The following is a 26,011-nucleotide window of genomic DNA, read 5'->3' as shown; positions in this document are numbered from 1 at the left end:
ACCGTCCGCTTTGATATCATAATGATTTAAGGGGCCGCATGCACACCCATCGGAATATTGCACCCCGCAGACGAGATTGTCCATACAGCTAGGGCGTATCGGGTGCGTTTGATAACGTTACACCGAAATCGCGTTAAAACCGCAGTAATTCGTGTCACCCTGTACAGCCCGGAGCCGGCGGAACTGGACCGGCGCGCGGACGACGGGTCTCCGCGCGAGTGTCGGGTCGGGGCGACTGGGGTTGATTTGGGTCGGCGCGTGCATACATTATTATTATTCTAAATACGCGGCCGTAAGTCGAAGACGTACCTAATATTGGTGTGTGCTCGTGTGGCGGCGGTTATATAGACGGACCCGAAACCGCACGCACCCCCCCACCCGGAATGATGCGATACGACCGCGGTCGGGGCAATCCATCAGCGGCCCGTAATCATTTAGCCGCAACAATCCACCGTTGTTGTGTGCTGCTGCAGGGCTTGTATTATAACAGTATGTGTACACGACGATGGTGTGCGGGTGTCCGGGGGGTGCGCTTGCGGCGTGAGTGGGTGTGCGGGTGAGTGGGCGTGCGTGCGTGTCTATATAACTGCGTAGGTAGGTAGGTGAGCGAACGGACGCGTTTTGCGCGCGATGAATTTATGGTAGCGAATTTATCGCCGTCCAAAAATTCTCTCTCGTCGCGTCGTACGTGTTCGTGACGTTATAATATGCGCGTGCGCAAATGCGTCAGTGCGCGTTTTTCGTCATTTTTTTCTACGCAGACCGAGAAAACCCCACAGAACGCAAAACGTTTTGTTCGATTAAAACGTTCCTCCGCGACTTGCTGTTGTGTAATAATAATAATATTAATAGTGCGTTGCTTAATAACATAATTTATACGCGTATACTATAATTTACCACCCCCCCCCCCCCCCCTATGGTCCGCATGACGGTCGCCCCGATATGACGTCTAAGATATTGGTTTCCACATACACCACCACCGTGGTTGTAAACTATGTTAATACTTTAAGGAGATATGATGCATGAGCGCACACGACGTAGTCATCAAACCCCCCCCCCCCCTCCCACCATTGTCAAACACACACACACACACACACACATACGTACTGTCGGTTATAATTTTCCTAGCCCATAGGGGGGCATAGAGTGTTTGTGCATGTATACCTTTATATATGACGTGTTATGTGTATTGTGCACGGTGCATTGGTAATAATTGTCTATGATTTTTTCACGCAAACTCGAATACGTTCAATAACAAATTAAATCAAACCGTTTCGGTCTCTATAAGTATAGTATAGTTGTGCAGTGGATGGCGTATAGTTCCGATTTTATAGTGTTTCGATTTCGTTTTACACACGTTACAGTTTTTCATTGTTGCCCCACAATATCCTTACGAATATTTTGTTTACATGATATTATATTTCGCGTATTGGTTTTCGTTCAAAGATTTGTTTACACGCCTATCATTCCACGCGTTGGTTTTCGCTTTTCATACTTCGTGTCCGATACATCATAACTTCTGGCAGGCACATGCAGTTTTGGTTTTTTTTTTTTATTATTCCTTTTTTCACAATTCTGTATTTGTATTTGCTCACACTATATGAATTGGACATTGATAAAAACTATCCGTAATGTTGTTGTTCGGTGTGAAAATAGGAATCGCGCTTTTCATCGCGAAACAAAAATATAGCGTGGCCCGGAGGGGTGTTTGGTGGGCGAAATAATTTTATGCAAACAACATTTTTTTTTTTTTTAATTATGAACGTTATTATTGCACAACAATACACAGATATTGTAATATAATTGTAAATGTTGTCTGCAATTTGTTTAACGAAAACCGTATATTATACGTATGCGAAAAAAAAAAACTGTGTACTATTTCCCACTACCATTTGTGTATAAACGAATAATTAAAACTTATTAATTATTATCATCGTAGTATGTTTTCCCCGAAGTACTCGAAATAATACGTGCATATAATATGTATATATTTATTATGTAGTGTGGTATATTTCAACAAGTTTTACCTAATTAATTTCGTGAAAATGTTTGTACGTATTATTTGTCTGTTGTTACAGTTCTACGAGTTACTTGAAATATTTCATAGCAGTCTGTTTCGCCCATGTGTAGTCGCTTTTTTCCATATAAATTTGAATTTAGGAAATTAAGTCCGAAAATGACCCACGGAATGATATTATAAACTATATGTATATATATATTATGGTTGTATGTGATAAACATACCTACCTAAATAATATATTAATCATTTGATAACATCATTGATAACCATTGAAAACATCAAAGGATGACACTGTAAGCGAGCACAAATAATACGACTAGAATGGTAGGTGTAGAATGTAACACCACATTATGCACGGTCCATGTTCAGGTAGGTACTGACAGTATGGCTTAAGGCTTCCGAGGTTTTAAAAGAGGTCGGTATGAATAGAATAACGAAAAGAATTTTTTATTTGATAGGGATTTGTTGACGTTACAAATGTCATTCAGAGGTCAAGTACCATTTTTCATATTTAAATGGGAAACCTACTTCAAAAATAATTTATCAAAAGCCGTGTAGAAACTTATGGTTACCTAATCTTTATCTCGTTATGTATGAATAGCTTTGATCTAGTTTGTCATAAAACATATTATTTAAAAAATATGCAAAGACCTTTTCGTTCACTTTTTTTTTTGGAAATTCCAAGTATTTTATCTACTTAAAATTTTTAAATATTAAATAGATTTCTACTATTAGGTAATAAAAAATACATATTATTATACAAAGCCATATTTTAAACAAGACCCTCTGAATGCAATTATAACTTTTAAAGTTCTTGGAACTGCTATCTTCTAAAACATTAACAAAATAAATGTATATTTTTTAGCTGTTTCTTAATTGTTTTATTTTTTAGTTTTATAAATATTATATCACAAGGCCGTAAGATAAATACGTTGCATAAACAGCCATATCGGTGGGTTAGAAATATAAGAGCGGTATAAATATCTCGATAAAAAAAAAATAAAATACATAGCATTGCGTGTGAAATTGTATAATATAGTGATTTTTATGAAACTCTAACAGTTGTGTTCAACACACAACTAAATACCTATGAGTTGGTGTTATTACTGTCACTGTAAACACAAATAGTAAAATATATTGTGAATAAAAATCGTGTACGCGAAGACCACCGTATTTAAAATTGGAAAATATTTGCTTCTCATACCGTAGCTACACTAATAATACAGGAAACGAATCTTACCACGATGACCACCTGTTGGTTCACTGTGCAACCTTTGATGTACTTCAATAATACACGTATTGTTCAGTCGCAAGAGGTTTAATAAATTCCGGTTCGATTCTCTAGAACCCCGGTATTTGATATATCGAAGACGTACTGGGTAACTTATGACCACCGCCGACTTTTGTGCCTTTTGAATTATAAAGGGGAATTATTTTCACTCTCCGTCTCTATACAGCCTTCTATTTTCTTATCCTCTATTCCATTTCAATGGACCGGAAAAATGACCACGGACAGTAAAATAGACGGCCGAGAAAGGAAGTTATATCCAAGAAAAACTTCGGTAATACCATCAACTAAATAATTTCTGCAGTGCGCAGCCGGAATGGTCGGTTCGCAAAACTTACTTGTAAATGTCCATTACGGTTTTTTTTTTTTTTTCATTCACTCCAATAGTTTAAAACCGTATAATACTTAATATTTTTTCGCTCGATATAATTTAACCGCTGCCGGTAGGTTTGTGTGTTTATTCAAATGTGGTCACACGGCTATAGTATATTATAGTCACAGCACCATTGTGCGAATTCGATCGTTATTCGTCGGGATTCTCTCGGATAATGGTCGAAGCGGATATTAAAACCATACACACACACACACACTTAACCACAACAGATGCAGATAATTCGACTTCAATCCGTCGGATCGTTTATCACAAGAAACGTCTAGACATCAACAATATCAATTGATGAACGCGGCACTCGAGATTTACCAGTGGATTCCGGTGTATTATAGGTTGCAGTATTCGCAGAAAAACATTTCGATACAATACTCTATTATACTCTATTATGAACATCGTCGGGAATATCAATTGTGTGATTATTAACTATCGAAAAAAAAAAATTCTGTTGTAGAACAACGTGTACTACAAAATATAATAATATGCGGATTATGGAAAAAAAAAAAAAAAAATACGAAGCAGTAAATGTTGTGCACAATTTCAGTAATATTATTTCAAACCGATCAAAACATATTATTAATGGTGTATCGGCATTAACAATTCAAATCATAGCAAGTATTATCATGCTATACATTCGTTAGTTTTGCCCGAGGCAAACTATATACTACTGCGAGTTTATATCGAACAATGTATAATATTATTATTTTATTTTCGTATGTTTTTGTTTTTGTGGTGCCTCGGGGGCGATATCACGTTTTATGTGTTTTCAATAAATATTCGTATTTTACTATTTTAATACATATAGATATAAATAAATACACTAGTAGATAATATGGCGCAGTAATTGTATAAACAGTAGGAAACCATTGTTTGCTGTTGTTTATATTTATAATACGCGAAACATTGCTTTCCAATAAATCTAGAACAGGAAATCGATTTCTTGGTTCGAGTTTTTAAAATATCATTGTGACAATATCTTTTGCTTAAATCATTTACGATTTACCTCGGGCCGTCTCGTGTGTCGTTTAAGACTCCTCCCTCCAAAAATAGGCAATTTCCTTATTGGATATTTTCATTCATTTTAATTGCGAAGAATTAGATCCGATAACAGACTTTCCAGCCAATTTAGTGATCGGTTATTCAATCGTTTACCGTACGCGTACCGTATAGAACGTTACTTTTTAACATTTCAATGAACAAAAACGTTTTTACAAAGAATATATATTTCTCGGACGTAAGAGTGTTGCGTGTATAGATATATTTATTATAGACTTTTTAAGGTTATCCGTATTATTTTATTTTCTTATATAAATTGTGCATTATTTCTTTTGAAAGGTCGAATTTCCGTCCGATTCGCACGAATAGACATAAGTAAACCTAATATATATAGTAGATAATAATATATAAAAACTACATCTATATAATATAGGCGCATAAAAATAAAATATATATATTATTTTTTTTTTTTAACCTCGATTTCATTAAATAATCAATATGATTGAAATAAATATGTAATCACTAATATTATATTTTAATATTATTATATCTATCCTTACAATATTACATCCACGAAAAACGTTGACGTTATTATTTTATTTAATTTGTATTAAATTATAGATATTCATTCTTTATTAGGTAAGTAACTGCTGTTATCGACATCAGAACGTGATGTATTCTAAAATGTTTTAACAGAACTAAATAAGAATAAACAAGAGCATTTGTTTTAAACTAAAATTACAACAAATAAATATGTTAAATATTTGACTTAATTTTGTTCAAACAATTTTAATTAATTAAAAAATTGGCTTTTTTTATCTTAAAATGTTTTCTTTTTTTTTCATGTTGAAATTACAAGACAAATTATTTAAGTATACGGCAACAACGGTTTAAACTGCTGAATCGAACAATTTCGAAATGCATAACAGAAGAAAGACCATAACAATTATAAACTGTTTCGCATAATATAGCACCAAACTCCACACATGATATGTTTCATTGTTGAAAGTTTGATATGAAAAAAAAAATGCTTGTAGATATATAACTTAAATGCGCTATTGCACTTGAAATATTATCACATTGTTCTTCTGCGACATATTATTACAACATAGCATGCACATAATACCCTTGTATGTGTGTGTGTGTTACGGATTATAGTGCTTTGTTCCAGTTACAATTATTGTTATCATTTTAAAAACAAATAGTTTATTTTTAATATATATTGTATATAATATGTCTTAGGATTTAACGTATTTTCGGTAGCCGCAGTGGCCGCTATATAACAGCTACATAATCGATGGCACACAAAAAAATATGAGCATTTCACTGCAATTTCACAGACGGACCTTAGCGAAAACATTATAATATTGTTTTGTATATAATATGAGTAAGGGACTGAATTCGAATAAATAACTATACGTTTGCCAATTGCGCGGCGGAAATCGATATAATATTTTGAAATAAGTGATGGTAGTTTTTGTATTGAAAACGAAACGTGATATTGCGCATTGTATACATTTTTAATAAAATTCCTTTTATTTATCTTTACGGAATAATATTATTAAGCTACCATATAGGGAAATTCCGGTAACGGCGGTAACATCGGATTTGAATTTGTATACCCATATATCGGTATCCACGCAACTTGATTACGCAACTTGATTACGGGTTGCTTCTACGGAGATAACTATAGGAAAGTATACAACGAGTGAGTGAGTTGAGTTACTCTGCATAATATAATTGTGCGTTTCATTATAATTATTTTCAGTTTAACATTCCGAATTGGGCCTTTAGATGAGTACCTATCGATCGGTTTGTCTATATACAAATATACCAATTAAGTTTTGCTCGCTCTACGGTATGCAATATATAATATTGGGTAGGTAAAATATTATATCGTTTGAACGACTCAAACAGTAGTTGTTTTATTTGTTTCATTATTATGTGGTAGCTCTTTATAAGTTCATTTTAATATTTTACAGTATTATAATAATAATAGTTATTATTGTTTAATAAATCGAACGGAAAATAACAAACGTTCAGTCTTAGTACATAAAGCGTTTTAAATAAAATATTTAAATAATATGAAGTAACGAAAAAAAATAATGCTTTATACAATTGTACGTTGTAACTTAAGTTTTACAACACAACAACAACAAGTTCTAATTAAACGAATGTCAAATGCATTCAACGTGTGTTCATTAAACAATGCACCGGAAAAATTATTTCTCTTGCCATCACAAAAAAACTATAATTCTTCAACGCGAATTCATTATTATTCGTGTATTTCGTACACGCTCGCAGGCTAGACGGTCTGCAATATAAAAGATTTATCATCTCCACAGTACCGAAACCTTCTTAATTCTGACACCGAGACGGTAATTTATCTTCTACTCCTGTTGTTTCACGTCGATCAATTCCGTCGATGTATATAATTCGAACTCGTAAGACGATAATCAGTTACGCTTATTGTCAGCTCGTTATTCTACGTTCACTTTACACGCACACAATAATAATGTGCTATACCCGCCGACTAGTTTTTATAAACGCCACGTCCGGCCCATAAATTCCATATGCCACTGTTTCGCCATCATCATCACCATCATCATCATCATCAAGTTGGTACACATAGTTAAGTCGTACGATGATCGCCGGTATGTTATCAAATTGTATAATTAAAAACAGTTGATAAGGTTTTTATTTATTATTGGAGTGGTCTTAAAATGTGTAAGCCCTGAACCAAAAGAAAGACGAAGAATATATTTTATGTATTTGCTCCGAGTATCGACGATTTTAGTGTAGGGTACCCAAATTGTTGTACCACTGCGCTGGGGGGAGTCAACATTCGAATAATATGTACTTGTATACCTACCCAAACGACACCGTGACGAAAAAAAATATTTAATCATAATAATTGTCGCGGGGACATCGCTCGTTCGCGAAGCTTATCAGGTAATAAGAGCTTGTGGTAGCCTTATGTCTATAATTTGTTGAACGGGCAACGTGTCGAGTGCGTTTCGAGGGTCGTTAACGACTATTATAATAGCAACCGACGACGATGCACGTAACTAGATTCTTTACGTAGGATAGGTTTTAGAAAAACTAAGTCTCTTGTGGGAGAATGGCATGCAGGTACAACGATGATGTCCTTATCGATATTTATATATGGCGCTTGCATTTAGTGGCAGGTATGTCGTCCATATTGATAGCCGGGATATGAAAACAAACAACACGAAAATAAATGTCGACTAACGGCGAGGGGGGGGGGTGGGGGGCGTAGTTTTTTTTCTTCTAGGAATAGTGTTTGGGAATTGCGTGGTTAGCCCCTCGGCAATGGCGGAGTAACATAACATAACATAATATTTTGATTGTCACGCGGGTCCGACGTGCTCGTTTTGCCAAACGACGTTTTGTTCGCAGAAAAGCCAATTTTCGCGGGCCTCGGTGAAAATAATATAACCGTCGGAAGGTCGCTGCGAACCTTTGCGCCGCACATCCGGCGTAACCTTTTAAACGGGCCAAACTCGCCGCGCGAACGTTTTATTATAGACGCGCATTTTAACCGCGCGTTATTGTTGCCAAACGGCCAAAGAGTGTCTCCCGAGCTAATAACGCCGCAAAGGCGTACTTATATATAGGTAGGTACCTATTCCTTTACCCTTACCGCGGGCAGACGATTTGAGCGTATAACTTTGGGACGGCGATGGGGCGAGGGAGGGCGCGGGGACCGCGGAATTGTATAGTGGCCAGTTGTGTGCGTTATATTATAGCCGATATGGTATATTTTATACCTTTAAGGAGTTGAATGAAAGTTCAGCAAATCCCGTGGGAACGCCCGGTGCACTGCGGTTAGTGTTGACCTTATGCGTGTGTGCAGTGGCGTAAGTGTGTGTGTGTTTCGTGGAAGAGAAATGCACTTTGAGAGCGAGGTGAGAACACGTGGTAGGAAAAGTGAAACACAACGTTTGCCAGTGGAAAATAATAATAATAATAATAGTAATAATAATAATAATAATAATAATAAAAAAGTTTCCCTCTCCGAATGCAACAATAGCGTGCGCTTTTGAATAGAATTCTCATCTCAACGATTATTTCCGAGTGTTCGCACTGAATTGTGTGCGAGAATTTACAATAATATAAATAATAATAATATATTATAATACGGCGAATACAATTTTTCTACCTCCCTCAATGTTCTTCGTTTTTTTATTCTCATATACAAAAAAATTATATTCTCATTCGGTTAATTTGTTCGTTTCCCCCGGCATGGCCGAGTGTTATAATGTATATTATACTTTTGGCGAAATTTGCATGATTTATTACCACTAGAATAAATAATAATAACTTTATTAATTGCATAAAATATATCAACACATTAAAATAAGGTTGATGTCCAGTTCAACGACACCCAACGCCGACAAGAACGGCAGTAATGTACTTTATTTTAATAAACAAAATTATCGAATAATTAATATAATATGTATTTTAAAAATTAGAATAAAATACAAGACAATATAATTCGTATAGATTTATTTGTATAGATTCTTCATAAATTGTTCTTACTCGTAAACAAAATGTTCACCAGAAACTCATCAATTTTTTTAAACACAAATAAAATGTCAACAATTCGGTATTTCGACAAAATTTTCAATAAACGATAATAGTTTTTTTTCTTTATTCAATAAATAAAATATGTTCTTACAGTAGTATAAAAATATCAATAATTATAACAACAATGGTTTTTTTTTTATAAGCGTTTAATGTTTAAAATTTTGTACTGACAAATGTGTAAGTTTTTTACGGACTGCTTAAACTGAATTCTAATAAAAAAAATGCATACAAACATTTTGAGTTTTGGATTAATCGATTGTTTAAATAAATATTGCACTAATCATATAATTATTCTGAAAACTACGTTAAGCTGTTTCAACGCCATATTGTTTGGATGATTATGATTATTTAGTAACTTACTACAGAATACATTTATATTATTTTTTTAATAATTGTTTGACCATCACAGTTGTTTCTACACTTAATATATCTACGGGGACTCTTCATAATCTATAATATTATTATAATATTATACTCAATGTTATTATCCATATCATACAATTTTTGTTATTTGTTGTTGTCAAATTGAAAAATAATTTATAAAATCCAGTTTGTTTAACAGCTAACTTGGGAAGACAAGAAAAGTACATTATGTTAAATACGTGTGTTTCTTTTTTTGTTTAATAATATTGAAATAATGAGTATAAAAACAAGCCGAACAAAATATTGTATTATTAAACTGAACAATACGGTGTAAATAAAACTATATATTTCATATTATAATTATTTTTATTCATATATTATTTTATTCAATTTTGTCATATTTTACTATAATTTAATTAACTCATAATTTTCACGTTGAATATAAATTTTTATGATGTACGAAGTATATTATATTAATATTTTAAAAATAAGATTCTCAGAAAATGAGAATGTATAATTAAAAATGTTAATTTAGAGTTCCTCGAATTTTTTTAAAGTTAAATGGAAGTTTTGCCCCTTTTTAATCATCATTTTTTTTTAATACGAATAATAAAATACTCATTTTACAGTTTAAAATAATGGTTATGCCCCTGTACATGGTGTATCTATTTAAAATGTAAGTAATTTCAATACGTCAAGGTTTTCATTATTTATACAAAGTAAGTGTAAACATTCGAGCTATATGAGTAAAAGACTATGCAGTGAATAAAATATTTTAATATTTATTGTTAAAGTTTTTCAAACTCTACAATGACGTGTGACCAGGAACACTGATGGAAAAAAAAATATGTATTCTCTCTTAAAATACTTAATGGGCAGGATCCTTTAAAAAACGCCAACTAATCTAAATATGTAAATTGATATTTAAACTCGTCAATAATAGCAGTGTTTCAAGAGAACGGCGTTACGCAATCTTTATTTTTTCAACATTTTTTAAAGTGTGTACCAAGCTTTCAGCCGACATCTGCAGGGGTGGAAAATTACATTTTTTTAAATGTTTTTAACAGTCCATTACATGTGTATATTTCACTTCTACAGATACGTAAACGTGAAGTGTACATCTTGGGGAAATTATAATATGATAATACGTATAAACATATTACAACTCTGTATGTATATTATTTGTGTACCCAACTAAGATAGGTTTTATGAAGTGTAAAAAAATATTAACGAAATCGATTTAATAATTTTGGTGCGTAAAGCGCGCGATGTTATTTTCACTAACGGCTTTTCGTAAATGCGTTTTGTACGTATTTTTATTTCTTTTTTACTCGGCACTAAGCGGAACGAAATGGCTGATGTACTTATGTGTGTATGTGTCTCGAACCCTTATACATATATATTTAATAATAACCACGTGTTTTGTACATCTAAAGTATACCAGCACTCCGCGGTTGTCATCGGGACCCGGCGACCGCCGCTCGTGAAAAATGAGTTCATTTCGGGCAGCAGTGTTCTCAATCATCGTTTTCCGGCGGGATGGTTGGAAGGCGGGCGGGCGGTCCCAAGGCCATTTATCACCGGAGAGGCAGATTAGCGGCTGTCAACGGGCAGGAAGCTTTTGGAAGGCGAGCAGTGAAAAAAAAAAGGAAAAAAACCCGTCCTCCGTTGTCTAACAAATTGATTAAAAGCTACCCAAACCGACGCGCCGAAAACTTGACACACTCGTCTGGCTTATGGGTAGAAATTTTTCGACGAGAACGCAGCGGCGGGTAGGGGTGTCGAAAAAAAGTAGGTAACGAGGGGGGGCCGAGGTGGTTTTGACGTGGGAAAAACCGAGAACGGAGGTCTCGGCCATAACAAGCGACAATAATGGAGGTGATTAATAAAATGAGGGGCGTGGATATAAAACTTCCGAAACAATAGACCATCCCGGGCCCGGCGAATAGAACCTGGGATTTTCGAAATGACCTCGTATACATATTATATATACTTTACACAGCTCGAGTAGACAACGCGAGATTTTTTTTTTGTTTCGGTTGAAAACATTGGTTTTTACCAGCCGTTAAGCCGTTAGAATGAAACATATATATATTATATTATATATTATAGCGATTATACTATGAAACGAAAAAAAAAAAAAATAATAAACAAACCCGTAAACCGTTGGAGTAGTTTTTCGATATTGTATGGAAATATTAATAATATTATGCGTTTACAGAACCCGTGGTGATATGCCTGGCACTACACCAAGCATGCCTTTCTTTAATCCCTAATGTACCTAGTTAATCAAAATCTGATTTTTAGAATTTTTAAATTTACCATAAGGCCATATTTTCGAAAACTTAATATTTTTACACCTGACAAGGGGTGCTCAGTGGTCTGTGGTGATACAAATTTCCGCATTTTAAACGAGATTATTTTTAATAATTTTGATGTATCTAAATCAAAATTTGAACGAGTAGTTTCTTAGTTACAAAACATTCAAAGCATAATATAGGTTTATGTGGTGATATGTTTAGAAAATATAGAGTCTACGATGGTTCAAAATTATGACAAGAAATTTATATTAACATTGTAAATTTGTGAAAACCCCCCAAATATATTAAACAGATTTAATAGTAAAATGTATTTTATATTTCTGTAAAACCATTTTTAAGGACTATAATATATATATATTATCCTTATTATCCTTAGCGTGTATACGTTACAACAATCCAGAAACTACTAAATCAAATTTTTATTTCAATACATAATCATTAATCAAAAAAATTATCTACTGAATAATTTTAAGTGATATAGTGGGGTTCTCATTTGAAAAAAGAAGTACCCAAAATATTGCCACAGACCAATGTCAACTCTCTAAGTTATAAAACAAAAAGAAACCAAAGTATTCAAATACACGGACTTTAAGTATAATATATTTGAAAATTCCAAAAATTGAATACTTTGAATAACTGCATCGTTAAAAAGGTGGGCATGCTTAGTGAATCACCCTACATAATATTATATCGTATATTATTGTACCTATACGCAGAGGCAAAACGTCCAATATGAATACCTACGTTCGTGTGCAAAATGCAAATACTACCATGTAGGTATAGGTACTGCGCGCTGGTAAATATTAGAATCGAAAGCTATTTAATCGGCGTGACCGTAAACGTGGTCCTGTCGAATTCGGTTAACGCTCACCACGGTAGGTATCTCATGTTGGCGCGTCCTTGTGATCTCTGCGGCGTTCGTTTCGTTAAGTTCGAGTTAATGTTATATATTATATTCGACTTACAGTCGCACCGCAACGCCCACCGACGACCACCGCGCACGACGAAAGACTGTATTTTAATAGTATCGGTCGAAAGCGGAAGCTCCGGGGAGCGAATAAATAAAATAAGCTAACGACTTTCTGTTTTTCCCCCCTCCCAAAACAAATTAAATTTGTACCTTCGCCGTTTCGTTTAAAACGTCTAAAATAACAAACTACACTTTTGTGTATTTTGGTTTTCGTATAAAACGAACAGTTTCATTTTTCCGGACTTCACTATTTATGTTTTATTATTATACAGGTAAGTAAAATAACGATTTATGTTCTATTGACTTCTACACCTGAATTATAAAATTAAAAATCCGTCAAGCTGGAAAAACGTACCCAAATAATAATAAGTGTATCCTAAAAGTATTATAATTGAACCATTTTTTTTAATGTATTCATACAATTAGATTGTTTACGAATAATTTATTTCAATGAGTAATATAATTCCAAACGTAAATTTATAATAATACATCAATTAACTATGAATATACAAGTTAAGTGCGGTCAAGTCAGTAATTTTCATTTACGCAAGGTAATTGTTTTATCAGTATTTTAATAGTTTCTACTTTTGTGTAAAGCAATTTATATGTGGATAGACAATGCAATATTAAATCATAATTATTTTTTCGTTTTTTTTTTTAATGACATAATTTTAATATTAAAACACACGTACGCAAACGGCTCTATTGTAATGCGTGGATTTTTTTTTTACGAGACATAAACGATTTCTGCGTATTTTACCCTTCTTATGGAAATTCTCTCGATTGTAAGTAACGACAAAGCTACACGTCCGCTTTATATAATAGCTTCATCCATCCAAACATTAAACCATAATATTCGGTACACTTTTTCAAGATAACTATAAATATCTTTATCTTAGACTCGGAGCGTTTACCGTAATGTTTTTTACGCTCGAAAAACTTCAAAATTTAAAAACATATATTATACGCGGTACACACTTTAGGTACTTAAAATGTATCATTTCTAACCTAAATGCTAACCTAATATTAACACTCATCGCGGTTGTATAATATATAATATATAATGTTCTATTTTCTGTTGACAAAATGGGCGTGCGTAGAAGGTAAAACCGTCTTTTGCAGTCTAAGTATTTTACGAACGTCGTCCGACCTTTAGACAATCCCAAAAGGGGCGGATCGAATGTTCTGGATGCGCCAAACTTGTTATTTAACAATCTTGTTGCAATTGTCTTTAACTAGCTATTCTTGTGTAGTAACACTCTGATTTTCTTCTCGTTCATCAATCTTTTTTTCTACCGATTGATTCGACATTAATACTTGTCATTAATCAGTATTGACTTAACTGTGTACTTATTAGTATTATGCACAGTACAATTAACTGTATATACTAATTCATATACATATATTTTATAAGGAGTATCGCGTGTACGAAAATGTATTGTTATATGTTTAATTATTAAATAAAAAAAATTATAGAACAGAGTTTGCAGTCAGTAAAATGTTAGTTATTATACCATTTAACATCTAAAGGATTCATTTTAACCAGTCGTATACAATTTATGAAATAAACGACGTGGATACATTCTCCTTAAATTAAAGTGATATATAGCCATATAGGTACGTCCTAGTGTTCAACAAATATTATTAAATATTTCGTTGGGTATGTTTGCATTAATCCAAATTACATACTGGAAATATTTTACATATATTTTTGTTTGAGTAAATAATATTATACATTTATAATTAATTCAACTAGATATTCTTACAGATTGTAATTTTCGTTTAGTTTTTATTGAATAATGTAGGTAGGTGTTTAGAATGGTTTTAATCAGTCAACAAACGCCTAATGTTAAGATAAAATTATCTACTCATATAAAGCGGGTAATGATATTTTAAGTTTGAAATGATAACTTATCCGATATTTTGAATATATAATACTATGTCATGGTTATGGAAATTCAGAAAATATCAAATATGTCAGTTTATTAAGACTGAGTAAGTATAATAATATATCATATTGTATTTATCAAACAAATTCAGAATATATGTATATATGTATTTGCATAATAATTGCATCCGTATCTGGAAATATTTTATTATTAACTAAAGGTATTTAACGTAGTTTTCTATTCTTTGGCGCTGTGTTGAATAATTCTACCGATATTCAATAAAGTACTACCACTATAAAGCCTATTAACAATTTATTAGACTAATGGATTGGTTTATTTTTAAACCTATGGTCTTATGAAATAACTTTTTCAATTATTCTAAGCATTAATTATGTATGGTTTGTTAAATGTTGGTTAAACATTCGAAATCCGATGGCTTTGTGGTACCAAACGTTCATAACGACCAAAAAAAAAAAAAAAAAAAACAGTTCTCATTCGACGGTAAACATCGTAAATGCAATTTACTAATTTTCATTAACATTTCTCGCAAGACCTCATTCTTTTATTTAAGTAATAAGCATGCTCTAAAAACTTCTGATAATATAAAATACCGTTTCAAAATGTGTTATAAAACTTTTGCAAGCGTAAATCATCGTATTAAATTAAAATGTTAATGATTTAAAAATCAAAATATGAGATATACTCTTAATTATAAAAGGTAAACAGAAATTTAATATTATTTCTACAAACTGTTTACTTTAAAAAAAGTTTAACTTTCAAAGTACCTATAAAGAAAAACAATTATTATTTCCTAACTCGGCAAACAGAATTTTAAACTTTTCGCCAAAACGAAATTCTTTCGGCGTTAACTGTATATGATTATAAATAGTATATTAAAATGGTACAATTTTCTAGTCACATTTAACGCGTTTAAAAGCTTTGAAATATTACACATTACATGTAATTTACTTTTTATAATAAATGTACTTATATTTATCATTTACAATTGATAACAACATGTATAAAACGAAAACAGGTAATATGTACGCGACAAAATAAGACAAGCTGCTCCACATAATTACTATTTTAATTGGTCATTACTTACAAAAGTTTCAATTATATTGTGCAACTATACTGTACCCCACATCCTAAATAATATAATTTAAAAGATAATATTATCACGTGACATTTAGTAGGTATAACAATATTACGTGTATCATACATATGTGTTATATTAGGTATAGCTTAATACTAAAAAAAAAAAGTTTGTTTCTTTGTTAAAATATATTTTAGGTATTCGTGTGTGTGTATCAGGTTTTGTTTTAAATCGCTAGACCATAACATAATTATAATTGACCGACAATTATTAATGTTTTATTGTTTTAAAACCATCTGATAAATACAACAATTATCGAACGTGATCAAACAAATCAGTTTACAACAATCATTACTTAATCACTAAAGATTTTTTTTTGCCTGGCCAATTTACTGACGATTAAACTGTGCGAGTATTGAAGAATATAACATTCAAGTAATAATACTATCCACGATTGTGCCACCAGACAATGAAATTGTATTGGGTATTTTCTTGTTTAGCAAACGGGGAAAAATGATATACGAACAAGTAATGAGGTTTTTTTCCATTTCCATTCATCGAAAACTCGTTTTAGAGTGATCATATATTTCAGTAAGCACTATATTTTCTGACGTATATTTCCGACGACCGTGTTTTCAACCGCTTGATATTTTTGTTTTACAATACTAATATTCTCGTAATATGTAATATTAATATATATATATAATATATATATATGGATTATTTTAACGCACATTTGGCACTTTCAACAAATAAAATGTAATGAAATAAAATATTAATTATCAAATATTCAAACAGATTAAATATCAAATTAAATTAGAGGAGCGTAAATTTAATATTGGCATTTCAAAAACAATCTATTTATAACACGACAATTTGCTTTATAAATATGCATTAGGTATATTGAAATATTATCAAATTAATTTACATTATATTATAATATAATATTGATAAAAAATCCTAGATCACCAAACTATGGTAAAAACAATTTTTTCTTTCAAAAAATATACTGTTCAATATGTCAACACAATTTAGTGCGATGTAAATGGTTTTATAATATATATTATAATTATGTAATAAATAAAAGAGTATGGTTTCCTGAACAATACATACTTAACTTTTTTTAAATTGTCTACGATTTGAGTTTGAAGATCGAATAATACTATATCTTACGTAATCAAAGAACATTCAAAGTATCTCTCAAATGAATAAAAACTGTCTATTTTAGTTTCGATTTAAAAATAAAGTACACTGTAAAGTTACTGAGTAAAATAATAATGTTCCATAAAATGAAAAAATAATCATCAAAGTTTTAAGGAAAATTCTAACTTTTCAAAAGAATACGATTACGCATAATCATAATTTGAATTCTGAACAACCATTATGATAAAATAAAATATGTTATCACTTTAGATAATTTTAACGATAAAAACTTAATTAGTAATTTTTTAGAAACACGTTATAGCTTGTTGAATTACTCTGGATGACGTTTGCGGATTTTTCTATGATAATAATGTCAAGGACGATTTTTTTTTGTTTGACTAGATTATACGTTCAAATTCGGAAAGTCAATGTAAAAGACAACTCAAAAGAATTGAAGTACAAATATTAGTTCATAATACGTTTAACAAAAATTGGTAAGAGTTAATAAAGTTTGCTGATACGCAAAACCATAAAACGATTTATAATCAATGTTATAGTGAATATTATAATTATTATTAGGTAGCACCTATGTAAAAAATGAATGAAAAAAAGATTTTTGAGTTATAATATGACTCAAATGACTCTACAATATGTGTATTTCTTTTTTTTCAGTTTCATACGTAATCAATTTTTCAAGTAGAAGTGCTTCTAAAGTTTTCTATACAGAATCTTATAGATTGAAAATTGGTTGCGTATAGTTCTTTAAGAAAGTCATTTTTTTAGTTTTTATCAAAAATCTCTGATAAAAAGAAAATGACTCTGTGGAAGACTTTAGTATAATATAGTTCTCCAGTAGGAAGTAACTTTTTATATAATTTTCAACTAATTTCTGACCTTTATTCTTAGATTCTTTCATATTTTATACCTTTGAAGTTTGTTTAAGATTTTATCATATTTTTTTTATAAATATTTAAAATTATCTTAAGACTCTATATTATTTTTTTTTTTAGTGAAATTTTGAATTATACAGACATTTATTAATTTTATTTAACGAATTACAATGGTATTATTTTATACATATTTTTAAATATAATCTGTAATCTTAGATAATTAAATTATCTCGTACCTATTCCTACTTGTACAATGATATAATATCATTAAAAATGTTTACCCTTTTTTTTTTTTAAAATTAACGTTAAATAGAATTTATAAAAACTTTTATTCACACCGTACGCTATAATAGTAGAGAATAATAGTAATCTTATTCAAAATCGGTCGTAATTAATGTATTAATTAAAAATGTGAAATCTATAAAATACATAATTATACATACATTTAATCATAAAAATTTCACCATCTCACTGATCTCAGTTTATAAAATATTATAATAATTTTATAATGAAATGGATTAAATTTAAGATTTACAGTTGTTTGCTTAAACAAGAAACAAGACGTGAAATGTTTGCTTAGTTTTTCTTCATCTTGTATTTCCGAATTTCCTATATCTTGTAAAAATACTGTTATATTATAATACCCATACAATGTCTAAAAGTACACAACAGTGTAGTGATATTGCATATCGAACACGCCGTCAGTGCCAATAATTTGCATAAATAAACATTTTTTGTATGCCAATACATTTTACAATAATGTGTATTTGGGAACGAAATTTGTCGATAAAATTCCGATTCGTATTTATTATTTATATTTATATTTTTGTTGTTGTGGTAGTTGATCGCGGAGAAAAAAAATATGTGCATAATATTATTATATATTTCTGAGTAGGAAAAAAAATACACATTGTTGAGATTCATATTAGATTATGAATATGAATAACATCATTACGACTCGGTCGTTGTATCAGATAGTATTACATCCTCCCCCCCCCACCATACTTTTGTTCATTATAGTTTTATACTCGTCGTGTACGTATTATACTGGATAAGACGTTATATATAAAAATATTTAATGTATATATGTATCGTCCTTGTAAACTGAAATAACCTAAGTCACTATGGTAACAGTTCTGAAAAAAATGTTTTTTTTTTTTTATATAGTAGTTACGTATTTTTTTAGAATTGCAACAAATTATACTTTAAAGAATACGTTTTAAATTGGTAGGCATTTCCTCAGAATTCGACATGTTATCCCAAAATAACTAAATTTCAAAATCAGTAAAATTGGCTTAACCACGGTTATCTTTTGGGATTTGCGACTTTATAGATTACGAAGGCAGTTAAATTGAATACAATTGTATAACAAACTATAAATCAAAGTTTTTTGGACCGTTTTTCGTATGTATTTTACTCTATGAAATTGAAGCAAATGAAATTTAGACATCATAAATGTACAAATCGAACGTCACTATACCTAATTGCTAACGTTTTACTTTAGTTTTTCTAGATGTTTTCGGGACATCAACATTTCTATTTTCGTAATGATTTTTAGTTTTCTGTGGTTTAAATTAATCCCTCTTGAATCTACGTATACATGAAAACGTGGATATTATAGAAATCTTAAAAGCAGGGAGAGACTATAACTGGGATACACTACAGGGATACACTTTTTTTCAAAATTATTGCAAATATTATTTTAGTACAATTTATGTATAAGATATATTATCAAAATCATCATAAATTTGAAAAATTTACAAAAATAAATGTAGCTGATTAGATAGACCTAACCTACCAATAATCAACCAGCATGCGTTTTTGCTTTTGTCTTAAAAATAAATTGATAACGTCTTCTTTGTAGGTAATCGAAATGGGAGGAATAAAGCCCCATATTAGCTACCCTAGTTCCACCCCTGTGTATGTGTTAGGTATTGATAACAAACTAATAAACCATAATGCATCCGTGAATGTATTAAAAATTATAATTCAGATATTTGTAACGAATAATTTCACCGCGTGAAATATTTTTAATCTCTACTTCGTAATGACGAAGAGTGTTCGCCATTAAGAAGGGAGAAAACAGAAATTTTGGATTCAAGATGATAACTACGACTGGACAATGATTTTGTAAGTGTGTATACAATATGTGTATATTACACGTATATTTGTATGCAGTAACATAACTTAAGGAAAATACAGTTTAATAACACAAAAACAAGTATTTGGTTTTTACTCGTATACGTTTAGAACAACATTCTCTCGGTTGTTCGGACATTTTTCGCTTTTTAGAACAAAGAAAAAAAAATATAGAGATAAAAAGAAAAAGAGGAATGTCTTGCGGTCGACACTTTAACTGGTCCGTAACATATTTTTCGTGGGTCCGATATATTGCCCGCTTTTTATTTTATTTTTAAAGGCCGCGTGGAAAAAGAAAAAAAAGGAAAAAGTAAACACTATAAATCTTAGCGGGATAAAAATTTACGCCGTCTGATTCCGCGACATGACCTCGATAAGAATTTTTGCTGCCATACACACACACTTGCGGCATTTTCATATAAATAACAATAATAACAATGAAATAAAGTATATAAACGGAAAGGAAACGGTACGCAACACAGTGAAAATCTCGGACGAGGTCATAAAAGTGATAAATGTCGGTGGAACTTGTAATTTGATTTCTCGTTGTGTCCCAAAGGTCCCGAAGAATTTACCGAATTGCTAAAATATAGGCCCAGAAATAATCGGGAAGCAAAAAAAAAAGCGCTCAACGAGGCGATCACTTACAAAAGTCTAAAAATCAACGTGCTCCTTACTGCAACAGAGCCGCCGCAGGGTCGATTAAGCCCTAAGGTGTAATTTTTGTTTTCGCAATTCGTTAATTAAAATATTAATTTTTGATTCAAAATATGCATAGGTACATGGTTTAAACTTTGAACGGTGTTTGCCACAAAAGACATATTTTTATGTTTTCCCAATCGATTCGTAATTATTAATAGAATACAATGCACAGTTTAATCTCTTATAAAGGGCGTTTTTTTTTTTTTTTTTTGTCACGAAACAATATATTATAAACTACCAAAAATTTCGAGATGAATAAAAAGATATAGTGGTAAAAAATAAAAGATACAGGGGTTTCTGTATTCGCCTTAATTTGCATTTTTATACATTTAATATCGTTCAATATGAATAGGCGAATTTCCGACATAATATGTTTACCATTACAGCTTTTCTGTTATACGGAAGTGGTATTGTGTACGGTAATATTATGTAACGAGGTTTGTTGTAAAAAATTTTGCATGCGAAATTACTAGACGCTCACAATAATATAGCTAGCTATATCCATAGGTACACCATATCACAGTTGACATTTTTCACCGAAGGCTTTTTGATCGGTTTTTTATGTATACAGCATAAGTTACTGTTTGAATAAGATTATCTGAGATTTTAACGATTTTAATATAATGACGTGTACCTATACAAAATAATGCATGATGTATAAGCTCGAAAATGAACAGAAAAACTAATCTAATAGAAGTATCTTTGTCCATTCATGCCGCAGAGTTACTTTGTCAAAACATAAAGTTTAATAATGTTATTATTTTTATGAAAAATTTGACAAATTGTTGGACATCCTACGCTTTTTCAGAAACAAAAACATATTACAAAAGGTTTAATGTTTTAAATCATGATTTCAAGAAACAATGTAAAATATATAAGTTAAACATTGTTAAAATTCTTTACTCAGCATTTTTGTTTTTGAGAGACGTTATAGTTCATAGAAAACATTATTTATTCATCAGTAGTTGAGCTTCGCCACATTTTAATGAACTAAATCAACTTTTTTTAATTTGAAATTACTACACAGTTCTAGATCAACAAAACAAAGTAGGTAACCTATTCCATAGTTTGTAAAAAGCTGTCCGTTGCACGGAAAAAATAATTACTAAATCATGTAATTTTGTAAAATGTAAAACTGTGAGTGCGATTATCATATCATGGATTTAATATTAATAAATTTTTCATATAATGCGTGTTATTGAACGCCACTTCTTAGTATGATATTAGTACTGATAAACAAACTTATTTTAAGAATATACTAATTCGATTAAAACTTCAAAACCTGCGAATGTGGTTTATTATTAACTGTATTTCATACTAAGCTATATCAGTTTGAACTATCATGCAATGTGGCTTATAATTTATTATAATAAAAATGTATAAATTAATAAATTTAATGAGATTGTAAATAATATAATTGTGTTTTGTACAACATTACGAAATAATCAAAGTTGAACAACTTTAATTTTAACATTTCACTGATTTACAGTCAATTTATTTTTTGATAAGTTTTTTTTCGTTTCCGTAAAGTGCATGAATAAAAATGTTTTAAACAAAAACATCTTAATTTAAACATGTACGTGTTGGCATATTTACTAAAAGTTTAAGTTACGGTAACGTTTAATAGGAAACAGTGATGTCTAGACGTTAAATCTGTTAGATTATAACCAACTAAAACTCACTTAATCAGTTTAAAAGAAGTTTAGCGAGAACTTCAAGTTCTGTAACGAATTTTGAACATATCTCATTCGAATTTTCCTTGTCGTCAGTGTCTTGTGAATAATAAACGCATTTTGTCATTAATATGTTATTTACCTTTGTACTTCTTTACTCTTATCTGAGTGAGAAAAAAAGTCTCTTACTTACTTACTTACTGTAAGAGGTTGGGATATAATCTGTGCACTGATCATTTTTCACTAGCGTAACAAAAGTTAAAAGGCTTCTTTTGACTCTCTTTGGGTGTCGGAGTGTGAATATAATTAAAACTAGAACAATGGGCCAATCCCTATAGCGAGAACCTCAACAAATATGAACGGGAAAAAAATTACATTAAAATTATTCATATTATTTTAATTTTTTTGTCTTTTCACCTAGTAAATCTATAAAGTTTGTTAGGGAGGATCGCGTACAGCTTAATGGCCATATACCGGGCACACTATATCGTGGTGGTAAATTTTAAAATATGCAAAATACAATTTATGACTACTGAGTTACGCTATGGGACTCGGAAACATGCTGTACGGACATTATCAACGACCCTTTCATGTTTACGATTTCAATAGTACTTTTTAATAAAGACTAAGTATATTATAAATACATGTAATTTTTCCGATTTAAAATTTTACCATTTGTTAGATATTATTAAATTAAATTAAATTACAGAAACATTAATTTATATTATAATTCAAATAATAATAATACAAAATTCTAAAATATAATATTTACTCAATTTTTTCAAATGTGTTCGAACGAATCACATTCACATTCAAAAAGTTTTCCGGTGTCCTTATTTTTAAAAAAATAGAATTTGATTTTAAGCTTTGAATACAATAGAATACTTTTTGTTATGATGTAATTCAAAGCTTATAAGAATACAGAAAACCAATTATTACCGTACAAATGAAAGTTTCAATACTTTTGACGTGAAAACATAAGCTTTTAAATTTCCTTAATGGTGATTTATTTGTATTATAATTTATAATTCAGTAATGTCGATTTTGCAAATTAGTTCCATATACTATAGTCTATAATAGTACTTAATTTATAGTAGATGATACAATTTTACTTGTAATTTTTACAATATGAATAATTATTGTTATAAATACGCTTTACCTGTATTGAGACGGATAATAGGGAGAAATCCTTAGGTACCTCCACTATTTATTTCAATTTAATCACAAATTAAGATATAATAATGATCTGATTACAGATGTTTAGAAAAAATTAATCAACCATTGTTCTTAAGGAGATACATACGCTTGAATGATAAAAATGTGGAGGCAATATTTTTATTACAGACTATACATTATACGCATGACACTTGAAAACTGATCAATAATCGTTTAATTAAAAAAAAATAAATAATATGTTTAGTGTAAAATATCAATATGTATTGAACGTAATTTAATTTATGTTTATAAAAATACATTTAACAAAGGAAAAGCCGAAAGAACAGTTAATTCAAAGTCCTCAGACATTCAAGCGATAACACTTTATACAGTCACGTAAAAATAATAACACTCGAACTACCAGATATTTCAAAAAGAAAAGTACAATCGATTTTATTTGACGGTGAGGCGTTATTGGTTCACCGATTTTTCCGAAAACACAATGCAAAGTATAGGCACCTTGTCCAATACCTCTCAGCGGTATTTGCATAATTATATTTTTGTCAGGGACAAAGCAAACCAATCCAATCGTATAAAAACCCATTTGACATTTAATGCACTTCTACACACACTCGTTTTTAATATGTCAACCGCGGTAGGTACAGGTAAATAACTGAGTCGTAAGTTATTGTTGTATAGTATTGGAATTATAAATTATAATAATGATATTCATTAATGTCTTACCTTGTAGAGCCACAGTCTTCGGAGACCAATTTATAACATCTGAAACAGGTGAATTACGAAATCAGTTTAAGTGCTATATAGTATAATATTATACATAAAATATGTAAGTATGTACCAAATCATCGGTAAACTTAGAAGGCATTATGCGATGCAGACAATATCGTACTGTAAGAAAACTCTACCAACGTGTGCCCACAAAATCAATAAAAACAAAGCGATACCACTCCATTGACTTTAATACGGTTGTACATCGAAATTAACGAATTTTATCTTCGCTTAACGTATACATCGGCAAAGGTGTCCACCATACAATTTTAATCTCAATGTAATTTCAGAGCTCAGAGATGTCGAAACGTAAGTCGTTTAACTACGAGAGTCTAGAGCAGCGAAGTTCCCAAAAGGTAGGTTTTGTAACGAACAATTTTCAAAAATAGTGATTTTATTTTAAGTTAAAAAAAATACGCCGACAGTAAAAACAAAATATATAATAACTTACTTGTGGATACAATATTTTTGTCTGAATTTCGTTAAATATTCAGTTCATAAATACGTTTTTATTTATTTTCATTACACCTGAAGCGAGGTACCGATGTAAACCAAAACCGAGATGTATATTTAAATGAAATCACAATTTTTTCGTGGAAAATAAAAACTAATGTACGGTAAAAGTAACTTTGTTCTCGGTTACTTAAATCTGCATTTAGTCGTTATTTTGCTCCGATTTAATATTGCTATACCCAATATATTTTCACATCATTTGTACGTTTTAATTAATTAAATCGTTTCTCATTTACGTATAATTTTACAAAATATAATAACCATTCTTACGAGAAATAGATTCAATTGTGGTTCTATATATCGGTGGGATAAAAAAATGTATCAAAACCACGTCGAAATCGAGTACATCGATGTTCAATATGTGTTGTATTATCGCCTAGAGACACTTAAAATCACTTTCAAACTAGATATTACATTATTACTATATTTAGAGTAAATAAGATAGAGTATTCTTAAATATCGTGGGCTCAAAATCAAAAGGTTTTAAATCGGTTTTTTAAAAATATACTTTTTGTTATTCATAATATAGGTTTAGTCATTAATGCTCTATTATGAAATAATTCACATTATCGGTTTTTTTACTCTAAGTTTTGTTTAGAACAAAAACAAATTTCATGAATTTTCATATTTGACAATCATAAAAATAATAATATACTGCAATTTAATATCGAAAATTGCTCTGTCGAACAGTATATTATGTTTCGAGATGTAACCAATCACCAACCACGATATCGCGATGTTAATAATATTATCCAATCCTATATTGTATTTCTAAAGAACCCACGTGCTGATTAAAATTATGTCTTTGCATTCAAAACAACAACCGAACATCTGGCAATGACGTGTATCGAGATCAATGATTTCAATTAAAATCCTTCAAAGCTTGTTTTATATTTTTCCGCTATCAATATGTTGGAATTTTTTTTCTTTCTTCTTGTGCGCGTCAGGCCTTTGGAGGAAAAGAAACATTTTTTTTTTTTTCACAAGGTACTCAATATAATAATAATAATATATTTATACAACCTACGAAATCCACGGAAGGTTTGTGTTTTTGACGTGTAGTTT

The 26,011-nt window shown here is 30.7% G+C and overlaps 1 protein-coding gene across 1 annotated transcript in view; it reads right to left on the bottom strand.

The window, feature by feature from the left end:
* Positions 1–26,011, bottom strand: part of LOC132952283 (agrin-like) — a 209,114-nt gene that overhangs the window by 101,210 nt on the left and 81,893 nt on the right. Inside the window, exon 3 of the mRNA XM_061024542.1 lies at positions 24,389–24,427. Coding sequence (XP_060880525.1) covers positions 24,389–24,427 — 39 coding nt within the window. The remainder of the gene's footprint in view (positions 1–24,388; positions 24,428–26,011) is intronic.

The sequence above is a fragment of the Metopolophium dirhodum genome, chromosome 9 (assembly GCF_019925205.1).
Source record: "Metopolophium dirhodum isolate CAU chromosome 9, ASM1992520v1, whole genome shotgun sequence".
Lineage (NCBI taxonomy): Eukaryota > Metazoa > Arthropoda > Insecta > Hemiptera > Aphididae > Metopolophium > Metopolophium dirhodum.
The sequence above is the reverse complement of the archived record's forward strand: the minus strand, read 5'-3'. Positions and strand labels throughout refer to the sequence as shown.